The sequence below is a fragment of the Pagrus pagrus genome, assembly GCF_965226575.1.
Source record: "Pagrus pagrus genome assembly, chromosome: 2".
Lineage (NCBI taxonomy): Eukaryota > Metazoa > Chordata > Actinopteri > Spariformes > Sparidae > Pagrus > Pagrus pagrus.
This window is the reverse complement of record NC_140186.1, coordinates 20,631,885-20,646,271: the sequence shown is the minus strand read 5'-3', so window position 1 is coordinate 20,646,271 and position 14,387 is coordinate 20,631,885. Positions and strand designations below refer to the sequence as shown.

Sequence of the window (14,387 nt, the reverse complement as noted above, 5' to 3'; positions counted from 1 at the left end):
ACTAAATTGCATTATAAGAAGTAATGAGGTAATTATTGTAATGACTGCAACTAAATCCCAGTATTGAGATAGTTAAGGCACATTTAATGTGTACTTATCTGTGTTCAGTCAATACTTTGTGTGGTCGGTATTGCTAAAAGGGCCACTCCTTTTCCCTGGTCTCTTAAACACCTACTTGTGTATGCTGTTTATAGTGTTCTTCTGTTATGTGGGGTGCAGGGAGTCCTGTGAGAGTCCATTATCTTAACCTGAAGTGACTCTATAGTTGGTAAGGCTAATGGTCTTGTCATTCTCAGAGTTAATGGGGCTCGAAGTGAGCTGTAAGTGAACCTTATGTTCAGGTTGTGACTCAGCTTGTGGAGATAGACCTTAGCTCCTGCACCAGGGGCTACATAGAAAAGAGCCTAAATTAAGTGAATGGAGATGTGTAGATAACTAGTCTTATCTCATGGCATTACATTCATATAACACAACTACACACAGCAGCGCTGACTCTAAGTGTAATCAATGACAATAACAGCACACATAAAATAAAACCTTGAAAATGTCCTAACTTTAATCTTTGGTAAATTAAGTTTAGCAGATAATAATAAAAATCTAAACTGATTGTATATTGACAAGAACTCAGGTTTTCAAATGTACATGTAGTTATTTCCGTATTACTACTGTACATGATGTTGAGAAGCACTTCCAAATGTTGTATTATTTAAATGTGTCTTCGTAATGGAAATATCACAGCTAGCAGCAAAGGTATGTGGCTTATTTCTGCTTCCTCTTTTTCCTTTTCCAACAACAAAGCTAATGTACATATGTGCGTTTGCACCATATTTGCGTGTGTATTACACTAGTCAGGAACAGTTTAACTGCAGCATGCCCAATTAAACTCTGACTAACTACTACTGTGTGTAGCTGAAATGCCATCGTTTGTGCTCTAAGCATGAGGCCCACGGGGAAAATGTAATGGCCTTGTGCCCAAAACTGAAAGACAGCTGTCCGAAATGCCTTCCTGTCCAGGCAAATGGCAAATTCAGAGGAACAGAGGGAGAGCATGGCAGCCCCATTAACATGTTTTAATCCCTTTTGAACTTCTAAAAATAAAGCAAGTCTTTTTCCCCCCAAGTCAAATGATAAATAGCCCTGGCATTTTCTTCCAAAGAGGCCATCAACCCATGTGACTAAAAGACTTGCATTATTTGCTGTAAGTCAGGAAATATCTGACTTACATACCGACTTAATCAAACTTATGATTATTTTCATCAGTAATTATCCTATAGATTATTTCATAATGAAGGCATTTATTGTTTGATAGGATGTGAAAAATCTAACAAATACCCTTTACAAGCAAATAAATAACTTAGTTTGATATGCAGTAAATACTTTGATTATCAAAACACTTCTCTGTATGTGCATGTCTGGATTTCACTGTATAATGATAAATGTTTTGGTGCCACTCAACTTTGAAATGTTACAAATAAAAACTAAAACGTTTTAGATCTTCTCGGTGAACAACAGCACTTCACTAACTTCATAGCCACTTAAACAGAGGTGGTACGACTGATGTAAAGACAGTTCTTGCAAGAGAAAAACAGTGAACCTCACTGTATTCATCATCAGCATTAAGATCTTTCACTGCTCTTCAGTAAAATCAATGTAAATGATACACTGTTCTTGTTGTGAATTTATAGCATAATAGAGATCGCAGGCTCGGGGCACTTTTAAAAACTTGTGATCAATTCACCATGCATGGGAAAGTGCTTAACACCAGCATCATGACAGGAAGTGATGAGTCACCGTGATAACACATCTTCTAGTTGACAGCCCGCCCCAGGAGGACAACAGTGAACGACAGGGTCACGTCCTTAATGATGAGCCTACCTGTTTTGCAAGGTCCTCAGGTGGAGGGATGGCTATTACAAGGCTGGGCGGCTTCTTGCTCTTTAGACGACTATCTGATTGACCTCCGTTTGGGGGAGGCTCCTCCCCGTCCTGTGAGGCCATCCTGTCAGAGTGCTGCAGATGACAAAATCATAATGGATGTCATTCAAAATAATCATTGAAACATTTATGTCACATAAGATTGGTCTACTCTAAGTGCTATATTGTAGACAATGGACTTATTCAAGAAACTCAAACAAGTCCAGTTGCCTACAATATAGCACTTAGAATTACCATGACCTGGATGACTGACAACATTCATCAAGATCGGTCTATCCAATAATCATACTTAAGTACAGTAAAGCTGTGAGAGATGAGGGAAAGATTTTAACCAAATTCATGTGAACAGATTATACAGCATGTCCTTTCAAATTCAAGCTACTTTTAAGCATTTTCAACAATAATCACAACACCACATGCGCTCCATCAGCATCATAGATGATTTCTTCTGTCACTAAACTAAGTTGTGGAATATGTCTGAAACTGGAAGTAACTCTCGAGCACTGTGGTGCGACTGGGCTCATACCAAAAATAAACTGCAAGATCAAAATCAAATTAGTGGAGGATATGCAGTTGTGACAAAATAAAGTACAAAATCAGTATTCTGTCATGAGATTACATGTAATCTAAATGTAATAGGAGCTCATTAGAGCAGCTAAAACATGTAGCCGTTCTTAACTAGTGAATGCATGTTGATATTGTAATACTATGTCTCCATGTGATCTAGATCGCTTGGCAGGGTGAAAAATATTTAGGCCTGAAGCTCATTTTCATCCCACAAGAAATAAGAGCTAAAAAAGCACAACATGTTTAGCTTTAAAAATCTTAATGTCTGTGTATGAAGTTTTTTTTTAGGCACATGTGTGCAGTGCAGAGGAGCCACCCCTTTCCTGTACAGCCCAAACAGTAACTCAAAAAGGAAGCAATTACAGTCTATCCAAACAAACAGTCTCTTTAGCAGTACCTGGCTCTCCTCCAGTTGAATCTGCTTAAAGAAAATCATTGCCAGCTTCCCACTCTTTTTGATTTCCTTTATAGGCAATTTCTTAAGTAATCCTTAAACAGCTCTTTTATAAGATAAGAATGTTGTTATATTAAGGATAGTAAGGCCATTGATTTAATTTAATGTAATAAGAGAAGAGCTGGGAGAAAAAGGAAGGAATCGCGAATCATATTGAATATGTGTAAAATATAAATAAACAAACAAAAAAACAGATGGATATATATTCCTTTGGCTAATACAGTCCATCAAATATTTGACAAATCAACATGTTCCATCGCATTGATGCAAAAATTATATATTTTTAGTGCTCAAAGCAGTCCTGCTCATGTGTTTGCAGAAATGCCCATAGGGAGATTACAAAGACATAGCTACCTTGGTGTCAACCATGCAGTAAAATCTTTCTACCAGCTGACAAAATTCTATCCTTTCACAATAAATAGTATCATAGTCACTGTACTGCTGAGCCCAACCATAGACTTTAAAATAAATAAATTGGATTTCAAATTTTAAAAGGAATTTTAGGAAACTGGTTAGCCAACTAAATAAATCTGGAATTGATTCTGCAGCACCTAATGTACGAACTTGGACCACTAATGAAAAAGCAACTGATACACCAGCTGTTAAGCTGTTGGGAATGACACCCGATGACATCAGATGACAGTGATCAATAGTGCTCTCAAATCATTGTGCATCCTCCATGTGGTTAATAATCCATATCTATTTCCACAGAATTGAAAGCAGCCTTGTTATTGATTGCATATAATAAAGTTGATATAGTAGCTGAACATTCATTATAAGATGCTCTGAATGAGATTAAACACATATTACACCCAACTATTTAAATACTCATCATAGTACTAGTCTGATCGCTCCTACCAAGATCACTGTGTCTTACAGTCAGTGTTTACAAACACATACACATACATACTTAGTGAGCTACGTTACATCTGTGCACATGCTGCTCACTTTGGACTACACAAATAACACATGAATCACTGTCTCGCAAGTTAAGTGAATGTAATAAAAATCATCACCAGCCTCTTGTCTGCTCAGTTAATGTAATATTGTCAAACTTACTTATCTACGTCGTCTAGTCTGTAACAATCACAGTCAACAGCGGAACAAGCAGCCAGTCTATTCCTGGAGCTCAGAATGCCTCGTAGCATTACACGGAATATTTCCAGAGAAATCAGAGGCATGGCAGACATAAACCTCTAATGTCACAAGCCTTGGCCAACACATCCATTATGTCATTATGGTCCTGAAAGCCTTAAAGTTGTCCTGGAGTTGTGGTTTACAAAATCAATGCAGGACCCTGGGTGTCTGCGGCAGGAATGGCAGCAGCAGGGAAATCTGACACCAGCTCAGTCAATAGCCTAGTTTCCACTTCAGAGCTCCGGCACAGTTAGACAGGGCTGTACATATTGTCTGTGCCCCTTCCCCTCAAAAACAGCATTTCTATAATGCCTTTAAACTAACAGGGGTGTACATTTGATTGTACCAACGATGTTCTCAATTATGTCCCATAAGTAATTCAAGCTCGGGCAGAAAGCCTGGTTCAGTCCTCTTGAGACGGAGAGGAGGCTACTGGCAATGCAGCCTGTGGTTTCGTTGAATCATGGGTAGGGGGTGGAACTCATCCACTTAGATAATGAAATAGCTAGAAATTTGGCTAATGGACAGAGTGCTTGAGTGGCAGAGGGACCGTTGCTGACCAAAGTCTATCAATGTGGCCAGGCAGTTGTTAGGATCCACATAGTAAAACTAATGAGAATGGACTACAAACCGTATTCTCCAGAGGGACGATAACAGAGACATACAGAGCTAGAAACCTACAGCCTATGAGGTAGGGCTCCAGGGGGTTTTGGTCGTACATGCACCCAGAAAATCTATCAAGTGCAAGTAAATACTTTCATCGGTCGCACCAGTGCGCCTGAAGTTTAGCAGTTTATTTTTTTAAACAATTGAGGTAATTCGAATTTCTTGCTGTGTGTGCTGTGATTTAAATGAAGAAAAACATGTATTTGCACCGTTATTCCTGTTTGCATAATGTGTTAAGAAAATAAACTAAAATGTATTATTATATGGCACACCTAAATTATGTGCTGTTGCGCCTAAATTGTCCTGCATCCTGTCTCATCTACAAGGAGAAAGCTGTCATTCAGTCGCTCAGCTTTAATGAGTAAATTGATTAAATGTATTGTTGGGGAAGAAAAAAACAACAACAAAAAACCAAAACAAAACCATTTTCTTTTTCTCCCAAGTTAACAAGCGGTCCCCCTGGGAGAGAACAGGAAATTGAGTTGAGACTCCTGATTTAATTTAATTGTACTATTGTAATCCAGCAAGGGAGAGGGTGATACAGAGCATCAAGATGAAACCCATGCATAGCACCAGTCTAGGTAAGATCATCTTACAGCAGGCTAGCTCTTGTTGAGCTAATTTAATATTCTCATTTGCTCAACAACCACAGTAGTGTTGAAAAATGAGACAAAAATGATTAAAAAGGCTCCACAAAAAAAAATAAGAGACTTTTCTACTGGTGTTAAGCAGCAGGCCTGTTCTGACACAATGTTTATACAATCAACAAGAAAATATCTGAGGAATGAGTTCAGTTATTTTTCATGACTCCATGACCATGATTTTCCCAGTTGTGTCATTAAATGGTAAATGTCAATAAGTAGCAGAACCATGAGGGCATGTTTACTTAACAAGCACGGATCATTTCTTTCTCATCATTAACAATCCATGGAGACTCTTTCATGTTCAGACAACATCTAGCTAATGTGAAATTTATTTTTTAAAATGTAGCCTAGCAAATGGCTACCCTAAGATGAGAGAAAGCTACAAAAACAAAGAAAGCAAAGACTGGGAAAGACAATTTAACAACAGATTCCTGTTCCTCAGATGTTAAGGCTAGAACCTCAATTCCCTCACTACTGTCACAGATCCCAATGAGTGGAGAAGGTTATGTCCACAATGACATCATCCATAGCTAATGTCATCACATGACATGGAAAGTACCAACAAGTGTCCCTGCATATCTGTGCCTGTTTGGGGTCTAATTATTCAGTGGTTCATCTAAACAGTTCCTCACTTGACCGCTAATCTGTGTGACTGTACTGTTATGTGTGTTAGCCACCTCCACCCCCTCCACCCCGTTGTGTTTGGTGGTATCACGTGTTCCCCTGAGAGTTTGTCACCATGGTTCTTTCTCCTCCCAGAGAGAGGCCTGGTCTGAGAATGTCAGCGTGTTTGTTTGTGTGTATTCCCATTTGCTTGATGCTCAAGGAGGTGTTATCTCCAGTAAACCTGGAGACAGACTGGATTGCTCTTATTCACTTTCAACTGCATATAACAGGTCGCAAATGCAGTCTGGACAAATTGTACCTATCTTACAAACCCCAGGCGTAACTCGCTTGTAGGGGTGTGGGGAAAGAGATCGTGTTTCATTTTTTGACACGCTCACTCTACCCGGCAGTTGAACAACTCCACTTAAGTCAAGCACACTAACTGTGACTTATGTTAAATGATAGGTAGCACTTGACAAACATGCAAAACAAGGATGATTTTCCAGGCTGCATAAGCTCATCAAAATGAGCTTAAGTGTGATTGTACTGTTTGAAAGCATAAAATATATGCTTACGGTAAAAAACCTCATAATCACTTTGTATTGGATTTTATTGGGGGTTTAATATTCGTGGGAGCTTTAGGTAGAGCTCAAGTCGCATACTCTCTGTTTTAATGCAAAAACATAAAGACGTAAAAAAAAAAAAGAAAGAAAAAAAAAAGCGAGACATTCACTACACCTACTTCGAAAGCAACCAAACTCTTTCACTCGCTGTATATTTTTGGCATTCTTCTCACATCTGAGCCAAGGGAGAAACTACACTGTGCGCCTCCACAGAAATAAAAGCTTGTTGTAGCTGCTGTGTAGAGAAAAGAGTGAGTCTCACTAAAGTGCTGTGAGTGCCAAGTTCAGTCTGTTTTCTACTTCTCCATTTGTAGAGGCTTCAAATCTACTTCAGTGATGAAAAGTAACCAATATCAATGATTGAAGTGGTACCATCGTGCCCTGCCACTGACCAGAGAGCACTTGTGCAATTGAGATGTGCTGTGAACAAGAGCTCAGGGCACAGATGTGTTTTTTCCATAATGAAGGGACATTTGGGTTAAGACATGTGGAGGTGGGGGGTTTCATATTATTTCTTTTACAGAAGCTACTGACTGAATACAGAGGACTGGCCAATGGTGTTTGTCACAAGTATTCATAGTCAATACTCAAAGAGACCCAAAGAGAAAGGATTTAATCTCATTTAAACAAACTGTATCACACTCAAGCCTTCAGCCTTGTAATGTATTGGTTGGTAAGTCATCTGAATGCATTCAGCAGAGGGATGCAGCTAACGATTACATTCCTTCACGATTAATAGATTAATCATTTAGTCTGTAAAATGACAAAAGAAAAAATGTGAAAAAATGTTCACAATTTCCAAGAGCCCAAAGTGTATATTTTGTCAAACCAACAGTCCAAAATCCAAAGACTCTTCATTTACGGTCATAAATCGTAAAAGCAGCAAAATGAAAAGCAGCAAAGGAATAATTTATCAAAATAGTTGGCAAATTATTTTCTTTCAATTGATGCAACTCTTATTCAGCAGCTGTGTCTACTCTTCTCCTCAAATGGAGTGATGTACAAATACTCACATGGAAAGTCTCACATGACTGCAGAGATAAAATGATCACAATTATCTTTGACTGCTTCTTAGTTCTAATTTTAAATTGCTGTTATTTAGCATCTTAAAGTTTTTGGTTAAAGTGGTTTGAGGTTGGTAAGTCTGTAAATGCGAGCCTAATACAGGACTGTGACAGGAGTCCATAACTGCAACTTCTTTCGTATCTTCTTTCGAATCTTGTGGACTTTTATCATCAAACATTATAATAACAGCAATATCGCTGAGTCAGGTGGTCAATTATAGCATGTCACATGGTGGTTCTTCTGACAATGCTGTGAATTTGTGATACTGGATGCAACATTGCACAACAACATCCTTCCTCTTGTTGCAGAGACTTGAGACTTTGCTTACTATCACTTTCTTCTTCTACACTACAGAAATCACGAACATTTAGCTCAACATAATTGTGTCTTATACACTGGTAGAATCGATCACTGAATAAGTCAGTCTGAAGTTATCATCATGACCAAGTCTATGATCTTATTGTGCATGCCCACAGTGGAAACAGCTGTTGTAACCAGGGCTGTTATTTGACTGATTCTGAAACTAATGGAGGCTAAAAGAGGAACTGACCTTCAAATAACTGCCTCATCCCTCCTTCTTCACATCCACCAAGTTTTATGTGCGTAGCCCCTCGTAGATCCTGATAAGGACATAAAAAGCATGTTCAACTGAAGGTTTAACACTGTGTTTATCAAAACTATCTAAATATCACAAAAGCTCTCAAAATAAGATGAGTGACGTTTTCTCTGAAACATGTTAAAAACACCAGAAGAGCACATTAATGCATGGACATGGCAATAACTTGACACTTAGTTTTACTCAGAGGCTTAACAGAGCAAGCGTGGTTAAAATTATCACGCATCAGTGCAACAAAAAGTGAAAGATGAATAATAGTGGGAGACAGTGATAATGTTCAGAAATGTTCACTTCTTCACGCAGTCTCTCACAGTCAGTAAGTGTGTGCGTAACTATGTCACATGCAAATCTCCAATATCAAACAAAAAAAAGCAGCAAATCCCTTCAAAAAAGAAAATAGAAAAAATGAATATTCATAATTCTAATTTTCATTTTGTGGTTTCGATCCTTTTTTTTTTTTTTTTTTTGCCACAGTGCAGTCAGTTTAGGGCCATCCCTAGTTTCTCTTCTTGGAACGCCACCTCAGACTGAGGACGAGTCTACAAGAAGAGTTAGGAGAAGAACTGGGGTGAGTTGTCTGCTATCGGGCCAATTACAATGACTCCATTGAGAAAAACCTCTGCATCATGCATTAGCTTTCATACAATTTGTCTTTTTTCACCATGCCATTTCAAAGTGTATACAGTTCAACAGTCACATGACTTTCTCAATTCACTATTTTTTTTCCGGGTATGCAGTTTGATTAATGACCATATTGTTTGAGGTTTAACCCAAAATACTACAACATAAATGGTCAAATTATTTTTTATATGTAAAACTATGTCTCTCTGTGACTGCAGTAAAGGAGCTATAAATCAGCTTTATGACCCCCAAAATTGCAATCTCTCATTTCACATAAAGCCCGAAACTTTCCCTGTTTGTTTACATATTAATATAAGCAAACAACAATCCAAAAAAAAAAAAAAAGGTAAGGCTAAAAATTATTTTCCTTCTCGTTTACATACTCCAACAAACCAAGTTTTGCTAATAAAGCCTATCTGTCTCAACAAACTGAGCTGCTGGACAAGTCTCATGCTGTAAATGGAAGAACAGAAAGGACTGAGTGTGAGAGCTCGACAGTACATGGGCCAGCAGCCAGCTGGCAGAAAGCCATGAGAGTAAAGAGGAGTGCTCTGCTGTAACAAGACCTTTTGAAGGATAAACAAAACCTTTGATGGCAGCAATGAAATGACATTCTCATAAAGTTCACACAAACGTTTTCAAAAGGTGCGCAACATGTTTGGTTTGGTCTATCTGCACTGTTGCTAAGCGTGTAGGATACAAAGTGATCATGACTGAGCAGACAGTCATGATCAGGCGTAGGAGAGTGTGTGAATTTCAGTGGCGTTTGTGTGTGCTTAAAGAGTAAGAGCAACAACTGAAACTGCCCCCTCATTCTTCACTTCCAACCACAATATCTCCTGGTTATGAGACTCAACAGAACATTTACATATCCCATTACCCATCTTTGGCTGATAAAAGCACTTTGGTCCTTCAAACAATCAATAATTCAATTTTTAAGCTATTAGAAGACAGTAATTCAAGTTCACTATTGAGGCATCTTGTTTGAAAAGGACCTTGGCTTCAACCTAACTATTCCAGAAACAACTTGAAACATTGCGCCATTTTCGAGTCTGCAGAGTCTGAATGCATGCCTGAACCTGCACAACATTGAGCTGCTATGCAATTCCTCACTCTGGGTGGCAGTCCAAGAGTTCCTCACAATCCTCAAGTCGTGACCTAAATAAGTAATGTTCATGTGGTGTGTGGACACATGAAACAAGGTATAGCTAATCCGACTTGTTTTACTCTCTGTCACTGGTGCAACAAGTGTTTACATACATGTGTGTGCGTTGCAATTTGTCACTCAAAACCCAAAACAGCTAACTTCTAAGGGCTTTGTCAGATAAATTCTTGTCAAATGGGCCAGCCTGGCTGTTAAAACTGAGAAAGACACAGTAGTGTTCTCTCACTCACGATCACGAATTAACTGCAGTGCCAGACGGAGCATTCTGGATGTTGCAAGAAACACGGAGGAAAATTAGCTGTTTGTAGATGTAAATGGTCTACAACCAACTCCAAAACCAGAATATCAACAGAGATTCTTTTGTGTTTATGTCCAAATATTTTGAGATAATGTTTCATGCACTTTGAATGAAGGTTGGCGTGGGAATGCAGGAGAACACATTTTCCAACAGCCTGGCCAGCACCTTGCTACTCCTGTTACTGAAGTGGGTTGTCATTATGAAAGGAAAATGCCACAATGTTTTCTGGGCGTGTTACAGTGTAACTGCTGAAACAGATAAGATCATGGAAGAAAAGCGATGAGAGGGAAGTGATGAGAGGATCCGATTGTGATAATAATTGTGATAATAATTGTGATAAAAGACCAGTAAAAGTACCATGTTCAGACGCCATATTATGAATATGGCGTCTGAACATGGTACTTTTAGATAAACCTCTGGTACAGTTATGAGAGGGAGATAACGATGAAGAAACTGAAACCTCTAAGCAGATGCACTCCGTTAATAAGGCACTACCTTCTATCAAAATAGGCAACATTCAATCTATTAAACCACCTCACAGGTTCAGGGGAGCTGTCTGGAAAAATAGTAAGGACCCTGAAGATTAACGTGCCACATTCATAAATTACTGGGGAAATCTACTTTTTAAAATCAGGTTTATCAACACACAAAATCTCCTTTCTGGAAACTTGAACATCGACGTCCATATCTGTACCGTTCTATTTTACGCGGCATATTTAAAATCAATACAGAGATTTACTGACTCACACAGCGTCACACAATGCAAACTTTCTGATTTGCGCTGTGTCATCGACAGTTATCCTTAACGCAGTCTGTTAACACAGTGACAGGTGCGCCAGTGCTGCACATGTCATGCAGATGCAGCTGTTGCATAGTTGCATTAAGTACAGAAACACATAATGCTTATACAATGTGTTATCTTTTTTTCTGGATTGCCTTCACAGCGGTGTAGTATCATGAGTTGCTGCAATGGAAAACACCATGCAATAACACTCCATTGTTCACCGCTTCCTCATGCTCATCAAACTGGGGTTCATGTCGGATGAGGTTATAAAGCTGTGAAATGATCTAAGAGGAAACCAAAGTTAAGGTGACATGACGACAAGCTTAATATTTAGTCTGATGTGTTGTTAGTTAAATTGCCATTGCCAAAAAAAACATTTGTGAAACTACAATTGTGTGTGTAACATTACACTTACAGTGTAAGTATAACAGCACTACTGAAGGTACTGAAGTTCATTGTAAACAACTGAATTCAAAGACTTATAAGTATTAAGGTGTTATTAAAGATTTAACATAAAAATTAACAATGACGTTGTAACTGTTCTCTTATGGCAATTACCTAATACGGAACTGCAATGTTGAAACTGATCTGTAAATTCCCATTATTTGGTTAATCTGAAAAGACATGGCTGTGTTCAACACCAATGTGTGACTAGCACCTTAGGTCTTCCCCTAAATGAGTGTGTCTAGAGTAACTACAACACAAGACTGAACATTTATAATTCTTTAAAAAAAAAAATCAATGGGTAAAACATGACTTTATGTTTTTATGATGTGATTTTGTAAAGAAAAACAGAAAAAAAACAAGGCAGTACTGCTGTGATGATTAATGTATGAATGTTCATTTTGTCCACACCGCCCACCTCTATGATGGCCTACAGTGCTTTGTGCATAATTTCAATATTAATCATATGTTGACATAGCAAGTATAGACACGTCAGCGACAGTTCAGAAGTCAGAAGCTCATTTTTCCTGAGAAAAAAACTACACTATACTGTACTGTTCACTCTTGAACTTTCTGTACACTACACCACTGTTTCGAAACAACACATCATTCATCACCTCTGCAATAACTGGTAGCAAGAGATAAACTGTGCTGAGTAACACTGACCTACATGTACTGTCTAGAAATTAACTGACAAGTCCATTAATCTAATGATTTTTCTAAAACAGGTGTTGCCATTTTTATGTGAAGTACAGATATTTCTGCCTCAGATCACAGAAACATCCAATGAGGTTTTATCCTCATCAGACCCTTCTTAAAACTGCTATTAGACACACACTGTTGGAGGATTATGTAGACTAACTCTTTAGGAGGTGGAGAGGAAGTTAACTCTCAGAAACCATAAAGAACATAACAGTTATTTCTAGATTTTGTATAGCAGTAACTTTTAAAGATGCATAGTGCGTCTTTTTTAATGGCCTATAAACGAACAGACGGCGCTCTTGTTACAAGGATTAGCAGAAGAGATAACATAAATGTATATGTAGGACTAATATGTTGATATTTTCTCAATTAATCAATTAGTTGTTTGGTCTAAAAAATATTAGAAAATGGTCAAAAAAAGTTAAAAAAAATGTCGATTAGTGTTTCACAAAGCCAGAGATGACGCCCTCTGAATTCTTGCTCAGTCCACAACCAAAAGACATTCAGTTTACTGTCATAGAGGACTAATGAAACCATCGAATATTTACAGTTTAAAAGGCATAATTTGTATATATCAGAAGCTAAAGATCTTCACTGGCTGATTTTTTTTTTTATGCCTACACAAACTACATAAACAAGCTCTCTTCGCGTCGCTGAATAAACTGAATTGACAAACAGACATTAAAGGACAACACATTTTCATACTGTTTACATATCTGGCGGACCCTGCCACCTTTTTTAGCTTCAAACAGTGTTCTCAGGACCTTATTTTAGAACAGCTTGTTCATTCAGTTATGGAAAAAATAATGTATCATTCCCTAATTAATATTAATATAAAAATTCTGGGTTTGAATTTCTTCTCCAAAAACTGCATGTTGTCCCTTGAAGTTGACAACGAATCCATTAATCGACTAATCGTTGCAACTCCGGTGGTAACTTTAAAGCCGTATATTGTACTTGTGTAAACATCAGATCAAAACAGGCTTGAGTTTTGAGTTACTGGTAGAACAAAAACAGCACATTTCCCATTTTGAAGACCTACAGTTCAAGAATATAAGACTATATCAACAAAATGGTCACTAAAAAGTTACAAAGTGCACCTTTAAGCAGCAGTTTTTGACTAGCTGGACTGTCCTTAATTTAGTCACCACTGTGTAAATCTAAAGAAGATAAGATTGTGATAATATCTACACCAGAACTGAAACGTTTCTCTTCTTCATATTAAACAACCTGTATGAAATGTAGTTACTCAGCTGTAAAGGTCAGCAGCTTCAGTGACGGTCACTCCTGGTGAAATTCAAGTGAAACACCGTGTGTGTGAACACTCCCTCCTACAGTCTTTAAACAAACTAATGGGAGGGGTGTAACATGAGCAACAAATGAATTTCTCGGCACATGGCGACCATAATTAACTTCAGGGGGTAACAGAGGGAAATCTGAGATGAATAATGGTATTTGTCCCGGCGGGGAGAGCAACAAAGGGCTTGCCGCGGCATGCTTTCAGGGCTCGGCTGACGTTACATGGAGACGAGCGGTGTAAGCTAGCTCCGTAACTGTCATTAACTGCGTTACCTGTCCTTTATAAAAAGATATAACTTCGCTCGGTTCATACATAACACTGTAACTGCCTCTATCAGAGTGCTAATACACTGTGATTTTAACATGTTTTCATTTTGAAAACTCGACATTAGCCGTTGACCCACACACTTTAAATGAGTGGCTACTTTTAACAACACAAATACACAAACTAGGTCTTAAAAGTCGTTTTCAACTCACCTCCAAGAAGAAACAACTGGGTTGTTATTCATTAGCAGAGGGAAAATGTCCGAAATGCTACGATACTGTAGGCTACTGTCCGCCCGTGTGTCACTACTACTTCCCTCTTTCTCTCCTCCAACATCCTTGACTGCAGCTCCAGAGGAGCAGGGGGCGGAGTTACGACTTATCTTATCCACAGAGGAGGCGAGCTGGGACCGGTCCAACCCCTCCGACACCCGGCGGCGTGCGGAGACTACAGTCCTGACAGTGCAGTTAGATAATAAAATATCATAGTTAGTGAT

General features: G+C 38.5%; 1 protein-coding gene across 3 annotated transcripts in view; it reads right to left on the bottom strand.

Annotated features, from left to right (window-relative positions):
• LOC311269994 (inactive rhomboid protein 2-like) overlaps window positions 1-14,306 on the bottom strand; it is a 32,551-nt gene extending 18,245 nt beyond the window's left edge. For 2 of the 3 annotated variants that reach the window (XM_084374590.1, XM_084374592.1), the window contains exons 1-3: window positions 14,104-14,306; window positions 8,248-8,317; window positions 1,876-2,010 (exon numbers count right to left, since the gene is read on the bottom strand). In XM_084374590.1, coding sequence (XP_084230716.1) covers window positions 1,876-1,998 — 123 coding nt within the window. In that variant the 5' untranslated portion in view covers window positions 1,999-2,010; window positions 8,248-8,317; window positions 14,104-14,306. The remainder of the gene's footprint in view (window positions 1-1,875; window positions 2,011-8,247; window positions 8,318-14,103) is intronic. The other variant, XM_084374591.1, reaches the window with a different exon arrangement.
• Window positions 14,307-14,387: the final 81 nt, after the last annotated feature.